The sequence below is a fragment of the Lissotriton helveticus genome, chromosome 1_1 (assembly GCF_964261635.1).
Source record: "Lissotriton helveticus chromosome 1_1, aLisHel1.1, whole genome shotgun sequence".
NCBI lineage: Eukaryota > Metazoa > Chordata > Amphibia > Caudata > Salamandridae > Lissotriton > Lissotriton helveticus.
The window spans coordinates 88,571,458-88,598,878 of NC_136057.1; the positions used below are offsets into that span (position 1 = coordinate 88,571,458).

General features: G+C 48.7%; 1 protein-coding gene across 1 annotated transcript in view; it reads right to left on the reverse strand.

The window, feature by feature from the left end:
* Positions 1 to 22,246: 22,246 nt before the first annotated feature.
* Positions 22,247 to 27,421, reverse strand: part of LOC144753340 (uncharacterized) — a 97,810-nt gene continuing 92,635 nt past the window's right edge. The window contains exons 5-6 of the mRNA XM_078641092.1: positions 23,134 to 23,422; positions 22,247 to 23,049 (exon numbers count right to left, since the gene is read on the reverse strand). Of these exons, the coding sequence (XP_078497218.1) occupies positions 22,269 to 23,049; positions 23,134 to 23,422 (1,070 nt within the window). The 3' untranslated portion in view covers positions 22,247 to 22,268. The remainder of the gene's footprint in view (positions 23,050 to 23,133; positions 23,423 to 27,421) is intronic.

Here is a 27,421-nt window from a genome sequence, read left to right on the forward strand (position 1 = left end):
AGTCCCACTTGAGGGGACTCGTCTACGAAGGCAAAGTTCTTTCTTCATTGTGCGGAATCCAGCCATCTGCTTTGAGGGAAATGGATAGGGGGAGTCTGGAGGAGGAGGATAGAGGAGCATGACTGAGTTCTTGTGAACTTGTGAACCTGAGGAATGCAGACTGCGGCACCTTCAAATCAATAAGGAAATAAGTGAAGACAGTTCTGCTGCTGGGCTTGTTGTTGTGATTAGGTGATTAAAGTGTTGTCGTGGTAAAAGTTGCAAAACAAAGAAAGACACACAGGAATAAAAGTGAATAAGGACGAAAAAGAAAGTAAGTAATTTTCAGGGCTCGGTGTCAGGGAAGTAGAGCTCGTCCTCAAACTCTGCGAATTGAGACGAGAGTAGGTCAGGTAACAGAGAAGAACTTCTGTCATCTAAGTCGGTGTCCTCTTCTTCCGCCGTGCATTCACGTATTTTGTAATCTGGTGGTATGAAGTGCTGATTCATCTTGATCATTGTTAACCTCTCCACATTTTTGGCCGAGAGGCGGCTCCTTTTTGAGGTTACAATGCCACCAGCAGCACTGAAAACACGTTCAGAAGACATGCTTGCGAGTGGACAAGACAAGTAATTTATAGCCAGGTTGGTGATCTGTCGCCATAGATGCCTTTTCCCATACCAATACACCAATGGGTTCTGATTAACAAAGACCTCTGTTGGGTCTTCCAGATAGGCCTGCACCATCGACTCAAGGTTCTCCAGGGTTCCTCCACTTTGCGTACTTTATTCTGTGGCCTTTACATCTCTGGAACGAGCAAACCCTTGCTGAGTTAGCCAATCCGCTTCCGACAATATTATGGCTGGGCCTGGTGCAGGTGAGGATGATGATACGGTTGCTGGTGTCGTTAACGGCTCAGAGGGAAAGTGACTCACTTCGGCCACAGATTCAGAAGTGGACCTTGATGCCGGATGGCCTGCTGATTCAGTACTACTACTGCCGCTTCCTTCAATTTTCTGCCGCTCTTTTTCGAACAGAGTGGCTGACACAGCTAGCCAATGTTTGTACTTTGTAACATCTGCTTCATCAAAAGGAATGAATGCTTTGCTGGCCACTGCCTTTTTGTACCGTGGATCCAGAATAGTGGCACAAATGTAATGTTGTTCTGTATGTATTTTTCTAAGCCTTTGATTGCCAACTAGGCGGCTTAATAAGATCTCGGCCAACTGATATGCGTCTTGCTTGTCAGTATCCTCTTTGAACGTTGAAGACACCGCCTTCAGTTGGTGCTCTAGCATGCGCAACAATGGGATAGCTTTGCCCAAAGTACAGTCCTCCCTGCTGACTTCACGCGTGAAGACCTCAAAAGGACGAAGCATGTCTGTCAGGCTTTTAACTAGCTTCCATTCCTCCAACTCTAGCCACATGTCTTTTGTTAGAAATGGGATCCCTGGCTGGCCATGGCTTGCGCCAAAGTCAGTCAGAGACCACCACTTCCACGTCAGGGCAAGGGAGTTACACGCCAAGATAACCCCTGCTCACCCCCTTGGTAACGTAGCACGAGTAGTAAGGCTAAACTTGGAGGCAATGTGAGTTAAGTGTTTGCGCACGCACCCCCAGCAACAACACCCAAGGCCCACCACAAAGGAAACTCCACACAAGGTTATATATAAAAATAGCCTTAGTATTACACCAAAACACATTAGATAAAAACACACACTTTACAAAGTGCCAACAGGCACGGGCAGAATTTACAGGGGATATGTACAAGACTGGGCCACCTGGACCACTATCAGGAATAAGCACTTGGTAAAGAAATAGCACTTTTAGAACTTAGCACTAGGTATAATTAGCACTTAGCACATATAATAACAATCACTGTAGCACAAAATAGAACATAACCAGTAACTACTGGTAACAGGTAAGTACCACCTACGCAACCCTAACCACCTTAGGAACAGGTCACACAGGGAACCAGGACCTCACTAGCACCACCTGTACTAGCAAGAACAACCACCTAAGTATCACAATACCTGTAGGGGTATAAGCACATTACACATGATGCATCACAACACATTCAGAGGTGTAGGGAAGGAAAACACATGATGCATAACATACATTCAGCGGTGTAAGAACATGGCACATGACGCATTAAAACACATTTAGAGGTGCAGGAAATCCCGATAGCGCAAAACTCACATAAGTCACCACCTGTGACTGTCCCTAGGCCAACTGGCCTTGTTGGGGCTAGGACGCCCTGTCTCCCAATGTCAGTGGGGCCTAAACGTAGCAGCTGCCGACGAAGTGCTGGGCAGCTGTGAAGACAATGACGGGCCAACACGATGTGGGAGCCTTGCAGGCTCTAAATAAACAAATATGCCCCACGAGCGTCTCTGGGCTCGCAGCTAACAAAGGGATGCCCCTAGAGCCCTCGTGGCTCTAAAGCAATAATGCCCCCTGAGCGTGGGAGCCTCTTGGCTCTAAAAGCTACTGTGGCGCCTGAGCCCCTCGTGGCTCTCAACGATAACTGTGGTGCCTGAGCCCCTCATGGGCTCTAAATTAGCAACTGCGGGCGTTCGTTGGAGTCCCTCCTCGGGGGACTTGAAAACGGAAATGCCCCCGGAGCCCTCCCAGGGCTCTACACACGAATGGCCCACTCGTTGGAGTCCCGCTCGGGGGACTCAGAATCAGGAATTGCCCCCAAGAGCCTCTCAGGCTCAATTAGGAATGCCCCGAGGTGGGAGCAGCCCTCAACGGCGGCCCGCTCGGAACAGGAGCCGGGATGGGAACGGCCCCTCTGTTACCCTCGGGGAGCCCCCACCAGCCCTCTGGGACTCGCCGGCGGTCCCGGGGACTCTGCTTCTCGTCGGAGCCCCGCTCTCCTTCTCTCTGCGACGGCTCCTACCGGCGACTCGGGCTATCTCTCCTGGGCGGCGGGGCTCTCCTCCCTACGACGGAGCCCCGCCCGCACCTTCCGCCACCTCGTCTGCTACCCGCACTTCTCCCTACCACTCTGGAGCGCGGGGTGGGCTCCCGTCCGCTTCCGGTTCTCGGGGGCGGGACTTCCGGGTCGTCGCAGGCAGCCCGGCGGCCCGGCGGGGGCTGCACACACTCCTGGGCTGCGGCGGTGACAATTTCACGGGGCAATGCCAGGTGGGCACCGGCTTGTTTAAAATAAACAATAAATCGAGGTGGGCACTCGATTGGGACAGCAATCCAGCACGCAGGCAAAGATGCCGGGTGGGCACCGGCCAAAGCACCCAGAGTGCTCCCAAGCGCCAAAGATGAGCACAGCGCTTCCAGGTGCTTAGGGGAGAAATAAAGCGCTACCAAGCGCTTAGGGATTTAGGAGCACAGGCAAAGCGCTCCCCAGGCCCAGGGGAAAGTTCAGGCCCCAAAGTCAGCAACCAAGTCCTTCAGGAACGTGGGGGGGGGGCAAGGCTGGGCCCAGAGCCAGCACACTGGGCCCTCCAGGCAGGAAGGCAATCCCAAGTGGCGGTCCTCCGGGCGCTCAGCCACAGCAGCAGCCCCCCTCTAGATAGGATCAAGACGAGAACAAATTGAAAGGGGACAGAGCCCCTTCTTATACTGTAAATTCCTTTGTCTGTAGGTGCAGGGTAGGGGAGAAACCAGTCGCAGCTGGTTTTGGAGCACCTTGGATGTGCTCAACCACCCTTTCTATTCACTAGGGAGGCTACAGGGTCGTTATATGCACCACAGGGGGCGGAGCCAGCATTGTGTGGGGAAAGCCCAGCCCCATTCAGGACCCAGGTGCACTCCTCCCCAGCCATCAGCATGCTAATCTCTACATTCACCACCGGGGCAGACCCACACAGACTCTTGGAGCCAGAATCCCCAGCCAGCTTCAGCCAATCACGCGCCAGCATACTTACTGCACACGCACACCCATGTCTAGAAGTGGCACTTCCACACTAGACACATACACGCCGCTTACATCATCTCGCAGCATTCAATCACCTGAGTCCGCACATATCAGACTCGAGCCTGCACACCCCACGCATCAGGAACTACCAGGGACACATACATTCCTATGGGAGGGCAGGCCTATCTCACCACATGCACTCAGAGTGTGCACGCACTTTCCACTGGGACACAGTGAAAGTGCGCCGAACCCAAAAATCACCATCACCAGGTCACCATTAAAAGCAAAAAGTTTAGGGCTGAACCTGCCAGAAGGGCCAAGTCCAACATCTTTCATAGTAGAACCCAGTCCAAAGACATACTGATTGGTTACCACCCACGGCTCAGACAGACGCTCAAGCATGTAGAAGGTTGAGTTCCAACGTGTTACTACCTCCTGGATGAGTCCTTTGACTTCCAACTGGATTGCCACCTCAACTACATACAACATCTGGACCAAGGCCGCTTGAAAGCAAAACAACTGCTCTTTGCATTTAAAAGTCTACACCAAAAGCTTTCAGGCTGCTCAACAGGGCACTTGCTCAAAGTAATAGCTGCTAAAGTCCTACCCTCCATTGCATACGGCTCAGAAATATTGAATACCAAAGACGCCACAGCACTAAACACAGCTCAATCCACCCTTTTCAAACGCTTGTTCTCGATTCCCCGATATATTTGCAGTTTATTAAGAATACCCTGTTGTGCGTTTAGGAGCAGACTGTTGCAGTAGTCTAGGCGTGATAGCACTAGACTGGTGACCACTGTTTTTTTATGCTCTTCTGCAAGAAACGGTAGAACTTTCCGAATTGTTTTGAGCATAAAATGGATGGATGAGGAAAGGGTATTTATATGAGGCCTGAAGGATAAAGAGTCATCCATCATGACTCCCAGATTTTTAACTTTCGTGACCGGTGTCGGAGGAGTCCCCATTTCCTGATGATGACTTCTTCAAACCAGTTAGGCCCAGTGATGTAGTTTTTCGCATTGGAGTCTCTCCCAGACTCTTAGTGTGCCTCGTACATGTTGCAGGGGTAGAGGGTGTGGGCGCTACCACTGCAGTGCTGCTGGGTGAACCAGAAAAAATGTCTGTCGCTTCTTCACTTCCCCTCTGCACAATCAGCCTCTCATCATCATCAGATGCAATATCAATGGATACATTTGGATTTGTTTTTCTTTTGGGTTCCTCGATAATGTGGATAATGTGGTGTTTTTTTAGATAACCTCTCTGGCCTCCGGTTCCATAGTTGGTACCAAGCTTACCCCGACTAACTAATGTTTTACAAATCAAACAAACAACCATGTTTTCCGCACTTTGGCTAACAGTAAAGAAGTCCCAAACTGGGGACTGGAAATGTCTGCTGGTGGTGGAGGTGCTACTTTGACTTTCAATGCCAGATGAAATGGAGGATGGGCGTGGCTGAATTTGTTTCTGTTGTTCACTTACATCACCACTACTTGAGGTCGAGCTGGATGGAGGTCCATGCCGGCCCTTCTGACTACAAAATATGGAAGCTGTAGGTCGTGTTGGTGTTGTAGTTAACTGCATTGGTGGTGGTACCAGTGCCACGCCGCCCACATCCCGCTCAGCAGCCATTCGGGCTAGGGTGAAAATGTCGGTCTGCTGCATGCCCGCTGGGGTTGGAGTGATGACTGTGATGACTGGGTCATCGTCAGACTGTTCATCAGCAGCAGGAGACACCAGTTCTTATTCGTCGTTATCACCCATAACTCGAAGCCTTGCGGGAACTTTCCTTTTAGGCTTAGCTACCTTTGTCGTCTCATGGCGTGACTCACTCTCAGACTGCATTGCTGGGTTCCAATCACGATCAAGGTCATCAGAATGAAGGGGGCTTGAAGAAGAACTTGTAGTAGTATCCCTCCTTGACTTTTTTCTTGCTGGGGATCTGGAAGACAATGGATTATCATCAGGAGGAGTGGCTTCCTCGGATGATGATACCCCCGCTTGAATATCAATTTCCTGATGTGCCCCTACTTATGGAGGAACAAGCGTTCTAGGCAGTTGTGCCGCTCCATGAACCTCTAGTTGCACTTCTCCATGCACCTGTCCATGCGCCTCTCCTTGCGCCTCTCCTTGTGGCTCTACTTGCGCCTCTCCTTGCGCCTCTCCTTGCGCATCTACTTGCGCCTCTCCTTGCTCATGTACTTGCGCTTGTACTAGTTGCACCTGTGGTTGTCGTTGCGGCTGTGATTGTTGAACACTCGTCAGCTGAGTTTCCCCCGGCGTTGATTGGATGGTACTTTCTTGTGATGAGCCAACATCACTAGTCGATGGTGATTGAGGAAGTAAAGTGGCTGCCTCAGCAGCACTCATAGTCTTGGACCCAACTTGGCGTGGTTGCACTGAGCCCAATGAAGCGGAGGTGCTGCTTCCAGCTTGGTCCCTGGCGGACACCGCTGCTGCTGCAGGCGTAGTTTTTTTTCTCCCAAAAAAGGTGTCGGTGGGCACACCAGTCTCCTTGGTAGGTGGTGCCACTTGCTTCTTCTGCTCCTTCTTACTGGCAGTGGCACTGACAACTTTTTTCGCTGAGGCGCTACGGCCACCTTTCTTTGGGCCCATCTTCTTCAGATGTCAGAATAGCAGGCCGCTGTAGGAGAGTAGGGTCTGCTATCCTATGGTCACCCCAAATTTTTGCTTTTTGCTTCACTGGTTTTCGACTACTGAGGCTGTGGGCCTGCTGATCAGACCCCCAGCCTGCTGTTCTCTCACTAAATTACTGACACATGTGCTATAGGCACATACCAATTGGAAATGGACTCCTTGTCAGCCCCTGTATAATGCACTATAGGTGCACAGGGCATAGGGGCCACCAAGGCCTACCAGGGGCTGCAGCATATCTTTTGCCACCCCTGGCTGGTTCTTAAATTGACACAACTGGCTGATCACTCAGCTGGGGTAAGGTGGTGTAAACACCCCTTGCTTAGATATAGTATACCTATGTCTAAACCTATATCTGGACACATGTAAACCTGTGAGCCACTCCTATAGAAGGCCTCATCAATCCTGGAGGCTGAGTGCGTGGTTTTTATGTGAGATGGAGCTCTAGCATGAGCTGAGCCTGTCTGCAGCTGTCGGGAACAACTCCCTAGGCTGTTTCAGGATAATGCCATACCATATACTCTTAAGTGCCTTATAATCCTCGCGGTTAAATAGCAACTTTGGTTTGGCTTTATCAAAACATGTCGTGTAAGGTGTCATACGATTTGGAATACCATCCCCTCGCCAGTTCTGGCGACGGGGATGGCATTCCACCCCTCTAGAGGGGTAAGACATGTTGCTTTACTGAAACGCGGTTAATTTCTCCAAAGACCTTAGATCCACAAAATGGATGCCTCTGCCACAGACAAATGTCTGGACCCCTGTAGCTGACCGAAACTCAGCCAAAGGGGTCCTGGACAAAGGGTTTCCTGTCACAGGAGGGTGTCACCGCCCTCCAGACAGGAGATAGTGGATTGTAGCAGGGAGGTTTGAAAGAAACCAGACACTGCCTGGGGCGCACAAGGCTGCCCCTTGCATAATCCGGCCAAACCGGTTCTGGGGCACTCCAGCCCTCGTGCCAGGGCGGCCTGGATCAAAGGAAGGGGGTGTATCCACCCACTTCCTGGGTTCCACCCATAGGGGTGGACCTAGCAGGTAATCACGCCCCCCAGATTCGAATAAGAGTGGGAGCAGTGCCAATGCACATCAGATTTCCTGGAAGAAACATTTGAAACGAAATTCTGGACCCTTCGCCCTCCATCTCAACGTGGAAGCCCGAAGAATCTCCCTTGTGGTCAAGGAGTGACCACCCTGCAGCAGCAGGCACCATCCAGCCCTCGACGTCTACTTAGTTGCAGTTCCCGCCGGAACTCGAGCGACTGAGATCGACGAGATCAAGCCTGCCTGCCTTCTAACAGCCCGATCCACAGTCCCTGCAAAGCTGAGACCCGTGGAGGCGACCGGAAGGCTCTATTTGGCTCAACGCGTTGGCCCGGTCACTTGCCAGCTGGCTAGTGGTCCCTGTGCCGACGAACTAACTAAGAAGACTCGTGAATCTGGTTGCTCCAGATCCACACCAGCTCCCCTGAAAAGGAGCCCCGACTCTGACCTTCCTGGTCCGAGTGAGAAGCAATCTTCCGATCCCGCGTGGATTGCTCTTGCCAAGGCTTGTTTGCTCCAAACTTGAAGCCGACTGCACCGACGGTGAGAGCCTGCGTGGGACAGATCGTGACCTGCTCCTGGACGTCGCAGATGCCCCAGAGCCCACGTGACAGCGGAGAGAAGCTCCTCGACGACCACCTGATTGCGCCCGACATTGCCTGGTTCCGTCCTGGTTCCACCCTGGTCACTGCTGAGTGACCCAGACTCTGTCCCCTCTGCTTTCAGGTACTCTACAACTTGAGTCCACCCTTGGACTCCACCGGACACTTCATCTTTAACCCGCCTGCAGCCCTTTCAGCTTCAAGCACCAAGAGCCTGCGAGTCAGAACCCGACGCCACTTCGACCCTGTGCACCCACTTCCTGTGGGTGAGGTAACTTTGCTCCGCCGGTGTTCCCACACTGGTGCACACCTCTAGGGTCTGTGTGTTAAGTTTTGTTCCTCTAGGTTCAGCGGAAGTGTCCTTTAACTTTAACTTTACAACTTTTACGCACCATTGGTTAACATTGGTGCGTGCGTGCGCTTTCCGCACATCTCCCGAATCCCGAGGGCCATTCCCGACTTCAGCATTGCTTGTCCTGACTGCTCCCAGCGATTCCCTAGGCCCTAGGCCTAACCACTGCTCGAGTGGCATCTCTTATACCACTTGTTTAGTATATGGTTTGAGTGGCCCCCTGCCCTCATCCATAATGGTGCAACTTTGTATGTTTAAACAGTGCTTTTGATTTAACGCTTGTGCCCCTTTATTCATAAAGAATACTGGGGATTGTTTTTAGTAATAAACACATATATTTTTATAATATATACTTGTGTGGTGTCCTTTCATTTGGTATTACAGGATTGTATGTGGTAAAACAGCTCGCTTAACACGACCTCTTAAGTTAAGCCTTTAGGCTGCTTAGTCCATGCTACCCCTAGGATAGCTTGTCTAATAAGGTTGACTTACAACCAGACACCATAAGGGATTGTTTGGTCAGGTAGTAGGTGGTTCCAGAATTGGAAACATCCCCTACCAGGCCAACTTCTCACAGCCGCAGTTGCACGGGTTGCAGAGTTGTCTTGTCTGTGGCCACTAGTGACGTCACGTGACGTTGTGCTGCACACACCACTGCAGGACTTCTTCCTGACACTGGTGGTTCTCTTGTGCACCTAAAAGCAATGGAAGCCAGAGGAACATCAGTTAAACACCCCAAAAAGTCGAAAAACACACACAAATCACCACAATCCAATGCCATCCATGCCCTCAATGATGTTTAAATTCAAGACACCCCACAGAAAGACTAGGTCCATGCACCACTGAGTACCCCTGGGCATAATGGATGAAAGCAGGGCAAAATGGGTGCAGGCCTGAGCACACTGCCTGGCTTCAAAATGGTCCCTTGACCCTCACCACATGGCCAGGCCCTGCCTGTATCAGGCCTCAAAATGGCCCCCACCCACTTGGCCAGGCCCCAACAACACCCCAAAAAGTCGAAAAACACACAGAAATCACCACAATCCAATGCCATCCATGCCCTCAATGATGTTTAAATTCAAGACACCCCACAGAAAGACTAGGTCCATGCACCACTCACTACCCCTGGGCCTACTGGCTAGTGAGGCTTTACAGGCACCACACAATTTAAAAAAAATAATAATCATATAACAGTGAGCTAAAATTCCATGACATAAATGAGATTTAAGTTCAAAAACTCACAGAAACAGTTGTATCATGCACCCATGAATAACCCTGGGCCTACTGGATACTGTGGCTACCCACAATATATATATTTTTAAAGTTGTGAAAAAAGTTTTAAAACTGTAGTTACAGCAACTGCAATGCCCCAAACAAACAACACCAACTTACTTGTAAAATCTGAAGTCCAAAAGTGATCCAAACTCCAAAGTCCAAAAAGTCCTCAAATACAAATATCCAGCAGCAGCCACAAAAAGTAATCCTTCCAGCTCCAGATCCAAATCAAAAGTTACCAGGACATGGACAAAGCACTGGGAGGAGCCTGCTGGACAGAACCAGGAAGTTGGAGACTCTGGGGCACTTCCTTCCTCCCACCCCCCTCCCCCCAAAATGGACTCCTTGCACCAAAAAGTGCAGCGAAATGTCAATCTGAGGAGTTATTCTGATAAAAATCATCATTTTCAGAAGGTTTATGCTTCCTGCGGTGGATTTCTTGTGCAGAATTGCAATTTTTGCAATTTCGGGAAAGCGAGTTGTTCAAATCTCCCGCCGGAAGTCAGCTGCGCGCCGCATTTACGTGTTCGGCATTGTTTACTCCCGCAATGCGTAATCGCGGGCCCTTATGACGTATTCCCGTTGTCAAACTCTCGCTGTGCAAGATGGCGAGCCGCGATGAAGTAATTGCGTTCAAAAAGCTCTCGCGCGATCACGCAGCAAGATCGAAAATGGCGCAGCACATGCATACCGGGAGAAAAACAACTCGGCGGACTCAGAATCACGGTAAGTCAACGCCGCGCGCGCGATATTGTATTTTTCAAGCGCAACCAAGCAAAATAATTCGCAGCTTGCGAATTTGCAGAATTTTGGGCAACTTTGCGTGATTCACGGACCGCGAATTTGTCAAAAATCCACAAATTCCGCGAACGAAATGGATTTTTCGCCCACGCTTAGTATAAACATGTCTTTTTCCCAAAGGCCAAAGGCACATTTCCAGACGTGATGCTCCAAATTCTCATAAGGCAACAGGTAGGGATCTAATCACCCAGGTGCTAGAGCCCCACTACTCCCTAGTTAGAGCAAAAGATGAATTTATTCAACTTTGGCTGATTACTGTAGATAATTCTAGCACGTTTTTCACCCACAGTTTTGATCCCTACAGATAATATCAAGGGCCCATCCCACCGGACAGGTGTCTGGGATGAAACAGGGGCCTATGATGAAGCAAGGCACACAATCTCATCTAATAACAGGGATCCTGTGTTCTGTCAACATTTAATGCGTTTCATGACCTCATGATGATACTAAAAAAGGTTGTGTCACAAGCTCTCTACTTCTCACCCCCTTCCTTGAGTCCATTGTCTTCATTACCTGTACATTGTGGGTCTGACCTTCCCATTGAAGGTCACTTCAAGAATGCATGCAGAATGTTCAATCGCTTCTATTCCTCCCACTTCAATCACTCACTGGAGGCTCGTTCACAAGCAATAAATAGATAAGAGTTTGATGAGGAGGTGTAAGGAGAAACCTAACAGGCGCACATTTTTATCAATCTTACAATGTCGTATTACTGTGTTTTCCACCACATGTTATAGACCTGCGAGCTGCGATCGCCATACTGCCAATAACATTTCAATGAAGGAATATCAACCCTGTCTACTATGATGAAGTCCATACAGCTGATTCACAAAAAGAAAGAAGGCGCAACCGTGGATTTTTTACTTTGCATGGCTGGAGATTTCATACTTCTAGAAAACCTCTGCACAGTTGTCTCCCACATTTTTTACATAAGGAAATTGTATAAGTGCAAACTACGGAGTAGACCCTTGCCCAATCTCATCCACAATATTTGGGGTTTACCTTCCTATCCTGAAAAAGGACTTACACCTGAGCTTGACTAGGGCTAGGATTGTCTGTAAGGTCCTGGTCTCCTATTGGGTCTAGATTTTAGGGTTAATGTTGTGATTGGATAGTGTTAGGGCTAGGGGTTCCCATTGGCTGAAGGGGACACCTGATTACAAGGGCTATAAAAGGCCAGGCGTAGGGCGTCTCAGCCCGGGCGTTGAGGCTAAAGGCAGAGGGGACAAGGGCAGCTGCCTGTTTGAACGTGTTTTATACTGACCAGGGCCAGCAATGCTGCCCATATTCCCATTTAGCAATACCCAGCCCACACCATCCACATCCACAAACTTAACCACTTGGATGCTAAGTCTATTTTTTCTTCTTCATGTAATTTCCATTGAAACCAATGGAAACTCCATGACGAGCTGGGCTCGTCATGAGCGTCGAAGGGGTTAAGGTACTTATGGATCTATTTATTTATCACTTTCTTCTAATTTAGCATTTCCAATGCACCCTATTTCTCAGCCTATACTTCGCTCAATATATCTTCTAGCCCAACCTTCTGACTCATCTTAAACTTCTTCTACTACTCTTTCCAATGCACTACCATATCTCTCATCCTATACATCTATCAATATATCATCTACATCCACTCTCTCATTTATCCCAAACCCCATACCACTACTATGATCGCCAAAATAACCCTTTCTAGACTCTCTCCTACTCTACCCCCTCCTTGTATCATCTGACACCTCTTTCTACTATACCAGTGCTTCCCAAACTGTGCGCCGCGGCACCCCGGTGCGCCGTGATTAGAAGCCAGGGGCGCCGCTCCGCCGCGCACAATGAAGAAATTGGAGCCTCAGAAACTTGCAGGGCAGGGTTTGAAATGCCACCTAAAAAATGTTTTGGCCGAAGAGCGCACTGCTATACGTGCGTCTGTATGAACAATTGAAAATGCGTTTGAATGCGTAGTCTTCACATTACTCTGCCCACGCAGCTCAGAGCATTTCAGTGGCGTTGTTCCTGCCTGCAGTGTTGTGCCGTGCCTTGCCTCGTGGGATCGTGATAATTGTACTATGGGCATGAGTTTATGATATGACATGGAATCAGTTACCATTGTATGATTTTACGTATGTTTGCATGTACTTATGTCTTATAGCACAACGTTCATGAATGAACCTGTGTGCCACAAATACGGGAGGCGGTTTACTCTGTTTTTTCTTCATGAGCAAAGGTGCAGTTTGATCAGTGTTCATCAGGATGCATATATGTCATGTGCCTGTCCAGAAGAAGCACTGTTGGAGTGTCTTACGATGAACCATGAACATAAAACCATTATTAAACAACTATTTACTAGACTGCACACCAGCTGCAAGTAATTAGCTTACATGATTTTTTTCCTAAGCACATTTTAGCAATTCCATTTACAGATAAATAAAACATTTTGCCTGCAATCAATTGATTTTGGTGACATCACAGAAATGGGACTAGGACTCAGGACTGCATGTTCCAAGGTCAAAATGAAGACCTTTTGTTTCAATGCTGATAAAAAAATGTTTCTCAAATTTTGGTCCCCCAAGCCAAATTAATCTCTTACCTGTTTTGCAACTTTCCTAACCCTCACTAGAAAAAAGGTGCCTTTCAACATTTACAAAATTGATTTTTGGGAAGAAGAAGCAAAAATAGAAACAGATTTACAAAATGTTCTTCTTTCTCTCGAGTGGCAGGTTTAAAGTATGAAGTGATGTATTGTGGACTATAAGTATATTTCCTACTTTTGCTTCTGGAAACTTACATAAAGAGATATGATATACTCTTTCCTATTGTCTGTTACGCCTGAAAAAAATGGTGGGGAGCCACGGCCAACTGCTAATGAGGTCAAGGGAGCCAGGGGTCAAAAAAGTTTGGGAACCACTGTACTATACCTATCTCCCAAAACAAACCTTTCTAAACTCTTCCCTCTGACTCCTCCCTTCCAAAACTCCTTTTTACTCATCCAAAAGCCTCTTCCTACTGCTAAGACCTAAAAAAAAAAATCTTTCACCCTTTTATCTCTCCACTATCCTTTTCAATCTAAATTAACAGACTAACTTCTCAAATTCCATATTCAACTATACTGATTCACCACTAATCTGTATGGGTTCCAGAGTGGCGTGCTTCAACACCCATCAGGGGTAACAAGTGCTATATGAATGCAAACCTTTCTTCCCCTTTTATCCCTCCGCTATTTCTCACTCCAAATAACTGACTAATATCCACCATTGAGATTACTTTCATATTTCACCATACTAATTCACCACTAGTCCTTTATGGGCTTCCGCAGTAGTGTTCTTCAACACCCATCAGCAGTAACAAGCGCTATATAAATACAACCCTTTTTCCCTCCTCTATCCTTCTGCTATCATTCCAAATCCAAATAACTGACTAACGTATCCACCGCTTAAAATGTACTTGCATGTTTCACTATACTAATTCAACACTAATCCTCTATGGGTCCCGGAGTAGCGTGCTACTCGCCGAAAAAGCGCTTTGACGCCTCGTCAGGGGTAGTAAGCGCTATATAAATGCAATTACAATACAATACAATACAATTGAGGTTTCAGTGCAGCCAGCCTGTATTTGTTTATTCTTATTGCAGTCTTGGCTGCACCAAGAGAGGTGACTGGGTTGTCATGGAAACGTCTTCTGGGCCCAGCTTATTACAATATTGTGCATTGTTTCTCGCGCACACGCCCGGAAACAGTAATGAAAGCGTCTCTGACCCTAAGCATCTGCTCTGTTCACACCTCCAGTCCAGGGATGGACCGGCTTATAGGACACTGTGACTGTGCCAGGACTGGTCCCAAAGGTCAGTATGAGGGCCATGGTGTTGGCTGCCTGTGGGGCTGTTTCATGGACTGGTGGGCCATATTTTTTACTATAGATTTTCATGACATTTATATCGCATAGACTGTAATTTGTATAGCAACCAAAAGTCTGATCCCGACGCATTACCTGTATCCATTGGGGGTGTTTCAGCACCCCCAGCATGCCTTAATGATTGCGCACCCCTCCAATTTGAAGACAGATGTGTGATCGAGTGGACCTCCCTCAGTCATGGGTTGCTCTCCAAGCCCCAAAGCGATTAAAGCTTTTACAGGAGCTCATTTCCATCCCGTGCCCCTTGCTGTTTGTCAAGAACCGGCGTTTCCCGTTATGGGTGTATTGGAATGGTGGGAGGAATCAAGATTGTTCTGCTGTTGCCTCAAGCAGGGCATTTCCTCATGGACGGTGTGGCTGCGGGCCCATCCTTCACTGGAAGAAGGCCAGTCAGTCCATTGAGTTGAGGTGTCACTCTCTTAACTGATGGGAGAGGATGTGGCATTAGGGCCGGAGCCATTGACTTTGGAAGCTGCGGCATCCCTGGCTAAAACAGCCTCCCTGAGGGGTTTGAAGCTCTTTTACCCTAATGGGGACTGCTCACCTGACCACAAACATTGCCTGCAGCAAGCACAAACACGCAAAGTCTCCCATCCCTTGCAAAACACCCGCTCACTGTGTCTTTGCCGGACCAAAACGACCCCAATTCTATGTCAGGACCAGAGACGAGGATTCTGCATATCTTTCTTCACCTTTATTTACATAGCAGGTTCAAAGGTAAAATAAAACAGCAACTTCACAAACTACATCTCCCATGAACCTTAGGGAGTAACCATAGAAACCAATAGTCCAATCCATTCACAGTCCGACAGTCTATAAAACCCACAATGAAACGTAGTCCATCCTCTTTATTCACTGTTACACCATCAGTTAAGTCGCCTTACTTTTCCTTCTTGACACTGTTAGGAGGAGAGTGGGACTTTGTCCGACGCTTTGTTTTTATATTATGGTTTGCTTCATTGCCTGGAGTGCTCTATTATAGCGATTGCTTTTTCCCTTGCCTAATTACCTCAGGCTTACTGCGCAGCAGGCAAAGCACCCGAGAGCTTCCTAGCACCACCAGAGTGCACTGAAGGGCACATTTCGTGCCTTCCATGCATAAACCCATTTTGCAAAGTTCAGGAGCCCGTGGATGCCGCTCGGGCGTGAAACCACACAAAAGACAGGGAATTGTCCCCCCCTGTCCCGGTCCTCCCTAGAAAGGTGCCCAGAGCTCCTCCAGGTGGTTAAATGATTCTGTCTTGTTGAATCTTGGCCCCTGGGAGCCTCTGACTGGCTAGGACAGCTGAGTAGCATCCTTGACCCCCTGTGATAGGTGGATAAACAGGTAAGAGGTTCTTCCCCTTTTTATGGTTCCTTATCAGCTCCGCTGAGGGTGGGTCCTTAGATTTGTTATGTTATGTTATGTTATGTTATGTTCATTTATTACGCGCACAGCTGCTCCAGCGAAGGAGCGTCCCGGCGCCCGACAAGATAACAACATAACACAGCTAAAGTGGAAGACTAAAGGTACTAAAGGTACAGCAATTAAGTAAATAGGAAGGTCTTGACGGCCCTACGAAACGAAAAAAGAACGTCAAGGGCACGAATCTTTGAAGGGAGGGAATTCCACAGGGCCGCAGACAACAACATCTAGATCCAACTGCCTGTTTTCTGAAGACTGTCCATAGACTCTTCTGTGGGTGGACTCTGGAACTCTGATGTTCTTGAAGCCAGGACTTATGACATGACTGCTTCAGTGGGAAGATTCCTGCTGCATCTTTGTCCCTGTGCTTTTTCAAGTTCTGCAACTCTGTGGCGTGCGTCCTCTGAGTCGCCAATGACTCAGCCTGCATCCCAGCTAAAAGGAATCTCCATTGAAATGAAGGAGTCGCTTCCCTGCATCTGCAGGCGCCTCTATAACAACGACAGGTTTGCTGATCCTATTGTCCCACGGATTTCGCCCAGCTCTGCCACACAACTGGTGGCTAGTTGGCTATCGAGAGGCCTGATCAGTTTTCCCTGCAAGTGGGGTGGCTGTATTCCCGCTCCAGCCGACGTGAACTGCCTCCCTGTGCACCGTGTCTGTCTGTCGTTACCAAGGCTTGTTGGCTATCTTTACTGAAGATCTTCGAGCTCAAAGAAGCCCCATTCTGGCACAGCTCCAAGAACAATGTCCTGCCTGCATCCTCTGAATCCCGGGCCTTCATCTCCTGTGTGCTGCTGAGGCTTCCTTGCGACTCCATGTACCTGCTGGCAGAGGGTCCTCGAGGGAGCTACAAGGATTCCTGCTGGCAGAGGGTCCTCGAGGGAGCTCCATGGATTCCTGCTGGCTCTCCTGCGTGCTGAGGGCAGCCCTGATTTACCAATTGCTGGTTTAGTCCCACAGGCCTTGCTGGTCTAAACACAGCATCCTCTCCTACGAAACGGTGTTTACATTTACCAAGGCTTGTTGGTGATTATGCCAGACACTGACCTTCCTTCACTTGTCGACCAGGGTGGGACAGATCGTTGATGGCTCCGATGCTCCAGCATCGTTGACTGGGCTCCACAACTGCTGCGTCATCCACACCGTGCTACAGCAGAACCCCCGACCAGGGCTGATACTGTGCTCCGGTGCCTCCTGATAGGACTCCTAACTTTAGGACTCCTAAACTGAGAAAAATCCTAACTTTAAGACTTTTGGTATTCACAGAAGACTCCTAGGACTCCTAACTTCTGTGAATACCGAAATGAGTAAGTGCCTTCTGTGAATACCAAAATGATTAAGTACCTTCCGTGAATACCGAAATGAGTAAGTGCCTTCTGTGAACACCAATATGAGTAAGTGCCTTCTGTGAATACCGAAATGAGTAAGTGCCTTCTGTGAACATCAAAATGAGTAAGTGCCTTCTGTGAACACCAATATGAGTAAGTGCCTTCTGTGAATACCGAAATGAGTAAGTGCCTTCTGTGAATACCGAAATGAGTAAGTGCCTTCTGTGAATACCGAAATGAGTAAGTGCCTTCTGTGAATACCAAAATGAGTAAGTGCCTTCTGTGAATACTGAAATGAGTAAGTGCCTTCTCTGAATACCAAAATGAGTAAGTGCCTTCTGTGAATACCAAAATGAGTAAGTGCCTTCTGTGAACATCAAAATGAGTAAGTGCCGGGGGCGGAGCCGGGCCGGCGGCCAAGATGGCCGCACCGAGTCCCGTCTCCGCCGACCTTCCCTCCTCGCCGCCTGTTCTGCTTGCCTGCCCAGTGAGAGCGCGGAGCTTCCGTGCGTCGGAAGGGACGCTGAGGTGAGGCGTCCGATCCCGGCGAAATTTCTGACTCCGGGGACGGAGATACGCTCGTCAGAGTAGGGCGGCCTGCCCGATGCCGGTGACCGGGACCTCGCGTTTCGCTGCACCCGACCGCCAGTGCAACAGCAGCGGACACATCGACCTGTGAGGCGCCGGTCTCCCGCCAGGGAGCCTGAAAATACCCTCGACACCGCCGCAGCCCTTTCCAGGTGCACTGCACAATTCTCCTGTGCTGCTAGCTTCTCCTCCCTCATTACTCCCCCCCCCCCAGCGATTTTTGTTGGCTGCCGGACTCTGAGACTTGCTCCCTGCCTGTCTGGGGCATTCTGCATGCCTGCAAATTGAATCGACGTTTTATCTCCAGCTCATGGGCGCTGGTGAGTGCACGATATTACGGTGCTTTTTGGGCTGGGGGGGCCGCTAACGATACTTGGTAGTGGGGAGGAGGGCATCCTGTGTTGCCCATTGCTGATACACAGACAATCCGCCATCTTGACTGGAAAGGGACCGAAGACTCCTGAGCCTGCCCGTGTGGTGCCGTGGCGCTGCTTGTTGGAACAGTGGCGATCCGATGGATTATATCTTGTGCGGCGAATGGGTGTATTGGAGGCCGGTGGACGGCGACTGTACTTCTCTAAGGGGCCGCGGCCCTATATTCTGGTGATGATGAGAAGTAGTCCTGCTTATTATTGAATCGAGGTTTTCTTGGGGCCGTCACCAGCTTCATCCGCCACTTTCGTTGTGGTAAAGGTTACTGCTATCACGGCGATAATGCGGCTCGACGTAGCAGTGGCTTACTGATGGCGACATTGTGGACTTGCTCCCTTGGGGGGTCTTCCTGATGTCTCACGGCGGATCGGCTACAGGACAGCGTATTCCTTGGACTACGATCGGTGGTGGCTGATTGCTCTTTTCATGTACCTTTGGAGAGGTTTTGGTTATTCCTGGACTGCCATGACTGTTTCACTTTGTGGTTTCTACCCCGGTCCGGCATTTTGGGGCGGGTGGGACCTGCATCATTGATCCTGTTTCCCTGTGAGAATCGAATGTGCGTAGGGCGCCATTTCTGTGGTTGGGAGTGTATTATGCCCCCTCTGTGGGACTTTGACTGTGTAGCGACTGATACATCCTGATTAAGTAGGTGCTCCCAATATTGTCTATTTGTTCTCTGATTGATTTTAAAGGTGGGCGGGGGGGAGGGGGGTTGGGGTTCCCGCACGGGGAGTCTCCCCCATGTCTCTTTCCCTATTGTGGGCTGTTGGTTATTTTTTCCTTTTCCCTTTTTATTTCCTTAGTTCTCTTAATCTTGTCTATATTTCGGGTTCACAATGGGCGACAGGCACGCTGCTGGGGGGGTGGGCCGTAGCCACATGCAGGGGTGCAGGGTGGGGGGATGGGGGCGGGGTGTTGTCGTTTTCTTCTTTTTCTTTGTTTCTATGGCCTTCTTATCTTCTTGTTCTTGGCTAATTCTATTTTCTCCTTTTTTTTTATTTGGGATCTTTGTGGGGGTAGTTTTCTGCACACTTACCTACTTCGATCCTTAAGGGGGATTTAGACTGCTTTGTTATGGCAATCGGGAACTGTTGGTGGGCGGACTACTTGTTTTTTTGATTATCCTGGTACCGAGTGGAATCATTACGTCCCACTGGCAGTTCTCCTGGACTACGATCATCCTGCCCCTTGAACTTCCCATGATTTGTTCTGATTTACATATACTGCCACAGATCCTGCCCCTTCTACTTTATCGTAAAATTAAACCTTCATTGATCCTGTTGTTCTGACAAAATAGCTCTCCTGGGTTGCAACCGAACATTTGTGGGACGGAAATTTGCACTGCCATGGTCTAATTGCTTTGCTCTGTTTGAATCTGTTCCGATGGCTGATTATGATGTTCTGCTTTGTATCGATTGTAACTGAACTCGCTTTTAATAAAGGTTTTAAAAAAAAAAAAAAAAAATGAGTAAGTGCCTTCTGTGAACACCAATATGAGTAAGTGCCTTCTGTGAATACCGAAATGAGTAAGTGCCTTCTGTGAATACCGAAATAAGTAAGTGCCTCTGTGAATACCAAAATGAGTAACTGCCTTCTGTGAATACCGAAATGAGTAAGTGCCTTCTGTGAATACCAAAATGGAAGTAATTTTAGGATTTTGTCTTAAGTTAGTTCTGTGAATCAGGCCCTCTGTTCACAAAAATCTCCCTCTGAGGGTGGATCACAATCCTCCTCTTTCACTAGTAATAAACCTTGTTGGTGCTTTGTTTGTAAGCAAACGTCCATAGGACAAATGATCCAATTTGTCCTAAATAAGGCACCAAGACTGCTACTACTCACCCTAGTGTCCCTAGCAGTAGCACTAGTAGCAGTAAGCCCCAACAGGGTGTAGCTGGGTTCACCTTGGGTACAACAGTGAGCTCTGACCTCGCCAGAGAAGTCACTGAGGCTGTCCCGCTATCAGAGGGTGGCACTGAACTTGCCACTTTGGCTGCCCGGCCTCCTAATATGAGGAGTTTGAGGCAGTTTCCACTCATCAATGGTATGGAAGCAGAAGCTTACAGGGACGCAGGTGCCAGTGTCACTATGGTGGCAGAAAGACTGGTGTCACATAAGCTATACTCACTTGGGCAACACTTACCAAGTTACCAACGCAGACGATATCACAAACAGCCACCCCATGGCAGCGATCAATCTCCGCTGGGGTAGGGGGTTTCTGGCCCTAAAAAGGTGGTGGTACCCTCTAACATTCCTGTAGGGTTTCTTATGGGCAATGATTTGGAGACGTCAGCAGGGGATGAGGTTGAGTTGAGGACTCATGAATCCATACTTGGGATCTCTGAGAATGTACAAATACCCCAATGCACAACTTCGGGAAAGCTCGGGAAGTCGATGCACTAGCAAATGTACAGGATGTCCAGTATTTCCAGTCCCACATCTCTCGTGATAGCTACAGGTCTCAGCTTTGTTGGGCACTCGTGTCAGCCTCGAAAATGTCTGGAAGTCCATGTCCTGTGTCGCAGATTCTTCAGGATCCATCGGGAGCTTTGAAAATGCAGACCGGCAAGATGCATCTATGGTGCCTGTTTGAACAGGGGAGTCACTCCTTGACCCCAAGGGAGATTTCTTCCATCTTCCAGTCGATATGGAATGTCAAAGGTCCAAGATTTCTGTTTCAGAGTTTCGTCCAGGGTAATCTAAAGTCCTAGTGACTGGGTTCCTATACTTATACTAAGTTTAGGGGTTGGACTAACTCTAAGGTCCCACCTATGGGAGGACCTGGGCAGGGGGTGGTTACACCCCTTCCCCTTTGTCCAGTTTCCTGCCAGAGCTGGGGCTGAGTGCCCCAGCAACCGGTTTGAACTGGGAAATGTAGGGGACACCTTGTGTGCCCCAGGCACTGTCTGAAAAGCATTTACTGAATGCAACTCACCCTGCCCCATTACACTAAAGCCTGTCTGGCAGCTCCCTGGACAGGAAACCTATTGTCCAGGCCTCCCCTGGTGGAGTTTCATCTAGCAGCAGCATCCATTTTGTGATGCAGGGGCTCTATTTACCTTCTACCAGTCAGGTATGTGTGTACATGTCTTCTCTAGAAGGGTGGAATTCTACCCCCGCTGCCAGAACTGGCACGGGGGGTAGGATTCCAAAGTGTTTGACACCAAACACGACATTTTTTGATGCAGCCATCCTAAAGTTAGCATTTACCGCGAGGTTATAATGCACTTAAGAACATATGGTATGGCTGTATCATAGAACAGCTATAAGGAAGGGATTCAGAAAGCTGCAGAGGGGCTCAGCTCATGCTAGGGCACCCTCTCACACAAAACCAAGCACTCTGCCTTCCGGATTGTCAAGACCTGCCATAGGAGTGACTTATAGGTTTCTATGTGTCTATATATATATATATATATATATATATATATATAGGTAGATATAGGTATAGTATATCTAAGTAAGGGGTACTTACACCACCTTACACAGGCTGCAAGTGCAGACCTGTGGTGCCATTTTGGAAGGCTTCCCAGGGGTGGCATAATACATGCTTCAGCCCCTGGTAGGCCTCTGGAGTACCTATGCCCTTGGTACCTAAGGTACCATATACTAGGGACTCACAAGGGTAACCCAGTAACCAATTTGGAGTGTACCTAATGTACATGCAATCAATTTAGAAAGAGAACAGCGAGGTTGTGGTCCTGATTAGCAGGGCCACAGCCACACTAAAGTTGATAGACCAGTGAAACACAGCAAAAAGTGGGGGTAACCATAGGAAGCAGATACTACTCTCCTACACATAGTAGCTTGGACCTGACATGGCAGAGCTGCTGGAAGCAAGGGAACCCCCAGGGAGGAATTGAATCTGGTGCAGAAATCCTGCCCCTCGTTTGAGTGCCTCAGGCAGCAAGCTGCTGCAGGGGATGTCAGTGGAACCCACAAGGTCTACTGGTAGGATGAACTCCTTTATTTTGAGACTAAGGACCCCAAACCTGGTGACACCAAGAGGATGGTCATACCTCAGACATTTAGGGAGTTCCTCTTGCTCTCTCCTGTGTGTACACTTTGATGCCGTACAAGGGTCTCCTTATGAGAAAAGAGCTTTGAACACACAGTGCAGTGATGAGGTCTCTCTCCGGTGTGTACGCTTTTATGCCGTACAAGGCCTTTCTTATAAGCAAAGCGCTGGGAACACTCAGTGCAGTGATACGGCTTCTCTCCTGTGTGTGTTCTTTGACGCAACACAAGGTGTGCCTTCTGAGAAAAGCACTTTGAACACACAGTGCAATGATAAGGTTTCTCCCTTGTGTGTTTTCTTTGGTGCTGTAGTAGATTTGTCTTTAGACTGAAGCTCTTCTCACACATGGTGCAGTGATAATGCTTCTTTCCTGTGTGTACGCTTTGATGCCGTACAAGGCCTTTCTTATCAGCAAAGCACTTGGAACACACTCTGCAGTGATAAGGCTGCTCTCCTGTGTGAGTTGTTTGATGCAGTACAAGGTGTGACTTCCGAGAAAAGGATTTGGAACACACAGTGCAGTGATGAGGCCTCTCTCCTGTGTGTACACTTTGATGCCGAACAAGGGTTGCCTTACAAGAAAAGCGCTTTGAACACACAGTGCAGTGATGAGGCTTCTCTCCTGTGTGTACACTTTGATGCCGTACAAGGGTTGACGTACGAGAAAAGCGCTTCTCACACATGGTGCAGTGATAAGGCTTTTCTCCTGTGTGTATGCGTTTATGCTCATGAAGAATTTTCTTTTGAGTGAAGCTCTTGGCACATACAGTACAGTGATGAGGCCTCTCTCCTGTGTGTACACTTTGATGCCGTACAAGGCTATTCTTATGAGCAAAGCGCTTGGAACACTCTGTGCAGTGATACGGCCTCTCTCCAGTGTGTGTTCTTTGATGCTGTAAAAAAGTTGCCTTTTGACTGAAACACTTTTTACACGTTTCGCAGGGATATGGCCTGAGGATGGTGTGTCCTTTTTTGTGCCTCACAAGAAGTGTCTCATTGATAAATCCTTTGTCACACACATTACAAACAAAGCGTCTCTCCCTCATGTGCATTCTGCGCCGTTTCTTTAAGTAGATATTTTGAGTTATATTCATCTTGCCTCCGGAACATTTATGGCTTTCTTTCCCATTCATACTTTCTAGCTGTGATTGTTGTTCTGCAAAATAGAAAAAACATTGAAAATTACATGAAGACAATATTTCTTGAAAAAGCTGCATTGATATAATATGGAGAAGTGAACAGTTACAATTCAGGGGAAAATGTATGTTCTAAGAAGAAGAGTCACACTTCCCTTTAAGACACAAATGGTGGCTAGTCCTCCTACACAAAGTGCGGTGACTTAGTTTGCAGCAGGAGCATGCTGGGAAATCAAATGATTCACAAGAACCACTGTTGGACATGGGGTTTCTGGTTGGCTAGGGTAGGCACCTAAGCCAGGCAGAATCCACCACTCTAGTCAGGGTAAGCCAGATACACACCTGAGATAACCTGCGCTCATCCTCGGGTAGCTTGGCGCAGAGCAGTCAGGCTAGTTTAAAGATGCAATGTTCAGAGCATTTGTGCAACGCACTAGCGCAGCAACACAGTGAGTAAATCACAAAAGGGAATCCACGCAGGATTATGTAAAAATAAATTCTATATTGTACATCAAACAAGACCAAAATGACTTAAATCACACCGTTAGTGCAAATAATGCAGGTTTGACAGAGAAAAACGCAAATTACTATGAAAACATAGGTCACAGCGCACCTGCGCTCCTATTACACTTCATACGGTAACTGTAGTGAACGTGGTTGAAGTGATTGCATTTAGAAACCAAACGTAGGGTGCAGGAGCACCTACTAAACGCTAAACAGTAATTGAGCTTGGGTCTTACAGCTGTTCTCCTCTATGGATGGCCCTGCACCATTCTTGAGGTCATCTCCAGAGCAGAGACAATGCTGAACAAGAAATGCCCCTCACGCTCTTGTGAATTTGGAACCCGCTGGGGCTGCTTGAATCGCGTCTCTTTGCCCAAGGGAAACCAAGCCACCCGTGAAGGAGAGCAGGGAGGCTTTACCACTCTTCTGGACCCAACCCGCCTCACAGTACCTTTGTGGGTGCAGGGTCACTGTCCTCAGGACATCTGTAACTTGCTAACAATGTTGCCATGTCTCTGGAGTGCGACCCGACGTTGAGAGCTTCGTGCAGTATACGCGTTAAAACCAGAGGGCGAGGCTGGCTGGAATGAACCTCGGAATGCTGTCCCGCCGCATGTTACGGAACAACATGTCGTTGAAAGGCCTGCCTTGAAGGCTTCGTGCAGCTCAGGTAGCTCTGCAGCCTTAGATGCTGCACTGTACCACCTCAGAGCAGTACAAGTCTTCAGGGGGCTGTTCCTCGGGTCTCAAGGCCAGAGGGGACACACTGGTTTGTTCTTTGTGGCATCTGACGGTGGCGATATATTGCCAGACTCTGGGGGTGAGGTTCACAATCCAATGCAGCTGCAGTGAGCACGCTGGCTCAAGGACGTGTTTGTTTCTCTGGTAATGCCTCCAGGCGAAACAACGCTGTTCTCGCTGCAGAAAAAAACGCTCACCACTTGCTGGTTTGTAAAACATGGAGCACTTCCCTAGAATGCACAAAGGCACTCCCCTGGTCAGAGCACTGCACTGTAGGCCCATGGTGCACTGTCCTGTAATGCACAAAGTTTTACCTTGGTGCAGAAGGGAGCACTGGGGACATGCTAGCCCTTGTGAAATGGCTCTCCCAGCAGAAGTCTTGGAGAAAAGAGGCAACAAGGTTGTTGATGGCCCAGAGATCTCGAGAGAACAGCGGGCAAGCAAACAAACCCTTGGAGAGCCCTTTGGGGCACAAAAGGAGATAGCAGGCAGCAGACAGCACATAGTTAGGTTGCAAATTGGAAGTCCCTCTTGCAGCCCAGCAGCAGCAGGTCAACACAACAAGGCAGTTAGTCAAAATGGTGGTTGCTCCTGGCAGCACAGCAGTCCTCATGGCAATGAGCAGTTTATAGAGCCAACAGTGTCTGGTTACAAGTCTCAAGCAGTGTCTAAAAACATGGGATCAGAGCTCTAGTTCATATACTCAAAAATGTCTGATGAACGGGTGACTCCAAATGAACCCTCAGAAGTGTGCAACAGTCTCTTGCAGCCCAGTCCTGCCTCCAGACGATCAGTAGGGGGTAAATCAGCCCTAGTCTAGTGGTATGCCCTTGGGTAAGATCTGAGAATGTAGAATTCCCTCCAACAGCGCTCTTTCCGGGCACAGGTAATGTATCCGGGCATCTGGGTGGTACCAGCGATATGTGTAGTGGCACTGGGTTACCAAGTAATAAAAGTGTAGATCTGGCACCTCAAGGCCTCCACGCTCATGAGGGAGTGTATGCGTGTCCTACCGAATACGGGGGCGAGCCCCCGCCCAGATCAGCCATATCAGGGCTCCGCGAAGTGCACGAAAGAAGTGTTGGGACATATAAATGCCCAAGTATTTTGTCCCATCCACGGCCCATTTAAGAAGGAACTCTGCAGGTGGTGGATGAGTCACCTCAGCCAGTGGAAATAGTTCCAACTTAACCCACTTTATACGAAGGCCAGAAAGTTTGCCAAATTGCGCTATCTCCTGCATAAATGGGGGGAGATTGAGATGGGGTTTCCAAATAAAAAACAGGATGTCATCTGCATATAGTGACATACAAAGGGGCCCCTATGTAAGCTGTAGTCCAAGGTGCAGATGCAATTTCTGCATCACCTGGACCGGAACAGGAGGGGGGATAACGGACACCCCTGTCTGGGGCAACATAGAATCTGGAATGCAGGGTGCCGTTTACCCATACCCGGGCAATGAGGCTGGTGTATAAGAGCATGATTAATGCGATGAATGAGGTGAATACTGAGTTCACCCCAAACAGCCTAAGGAAAGGCCACTCAAGAGAGTCAAAGGCCTTTTCTGCATCCAACAGGGCGACTGCAGCAGGGATGGAGGGGGACATTTTATTGAGCACCACAAAGATGGTTCTGAGATTGAGAGAGGTGGATCTGTTTGGAACAAAGCCAGACTGGGAAGGGGCAGATAAGCTGTTCCATTAGCAGGGCCAGTCGGGTCGCCAGTACTTTAGCCAAACTTTTATCATCTATGTTGAGTAGTGACAGAGGACGGTATGAAGCGCAATCACTAGGGTCCCTGCCAAATTTCAACAGGAGGATGAATACCACCTCACGAAGTGTGGGGGGTAGGGTGGCAGTCGTTATGGCCTCGTTATATAATGCCAGAAGGTGCAGGGTGATCTTTATAGAAGTCCCCAGTTAGGCCATCAAGGCCAGGGGCCTTGGACCCATCTAAAGTATCGATGGGCTGTGTCACTCCTTCCAAATTTAGCGCTTCACACAGAAATTGCCTCTGTCCATCTGGAAGCCATACCATTGCTGCGATATGAAGATATTGCATCTGGGTCATGAGGGATATGAGAAGCGTAAAGGTCCTGGTAATATGACTGAAATCTAGTAATGATACATTACCCACCTGTGACAGTCTCCCCGTATAAGGGTCCCTCTCCCTCTCCATAGCGACGTGCCTGAACATGTTTACCCATGTACCCGATTTCTTTCTCTGCCTAATCCCGGTATACAGACAGGAGCTGCACCCGTTTAGCAACCAAAGATCCCCACGGCTATTGCTTTAAGCTCCAAGTCCCGTATTTCTCCCTCTACCCAGCCCAGTTGCGTGCGGATATCCCGAAGAATACCCACTTGCTTGGAAATACATACTACCCGGACATATGCCTTGAAGGCCTCCCACAGTGTGGCCTGTGTCGACACGGTTCCGGCGTTGATCTTGAAATACTCTAGGACAGAGCTTTGCAGCTCACTATGGAACACCTGGTCCCGGAGCGCATTGCCATGAAATCGCCAGCTGTATTCAAGGCCGCATCCATGTGGGATCTGGAGTTTCAAAAGAACGGGATTGTGGTCCAAGAGTGTCTGTGGGAGCACAGTGATCTCAGACACCCACATGTGTGCGGCAGCCGACATAAACCAATAATCTAAACTTGACCAAACCGCGTGTGGCGCCAAATAGAACGTGAAGTGATGGTGGGGTGAAAGGTCTGCCAATCGTCATGCAGTGTGTAGGTGTCAGTGATATGGAGAAATACCACCCT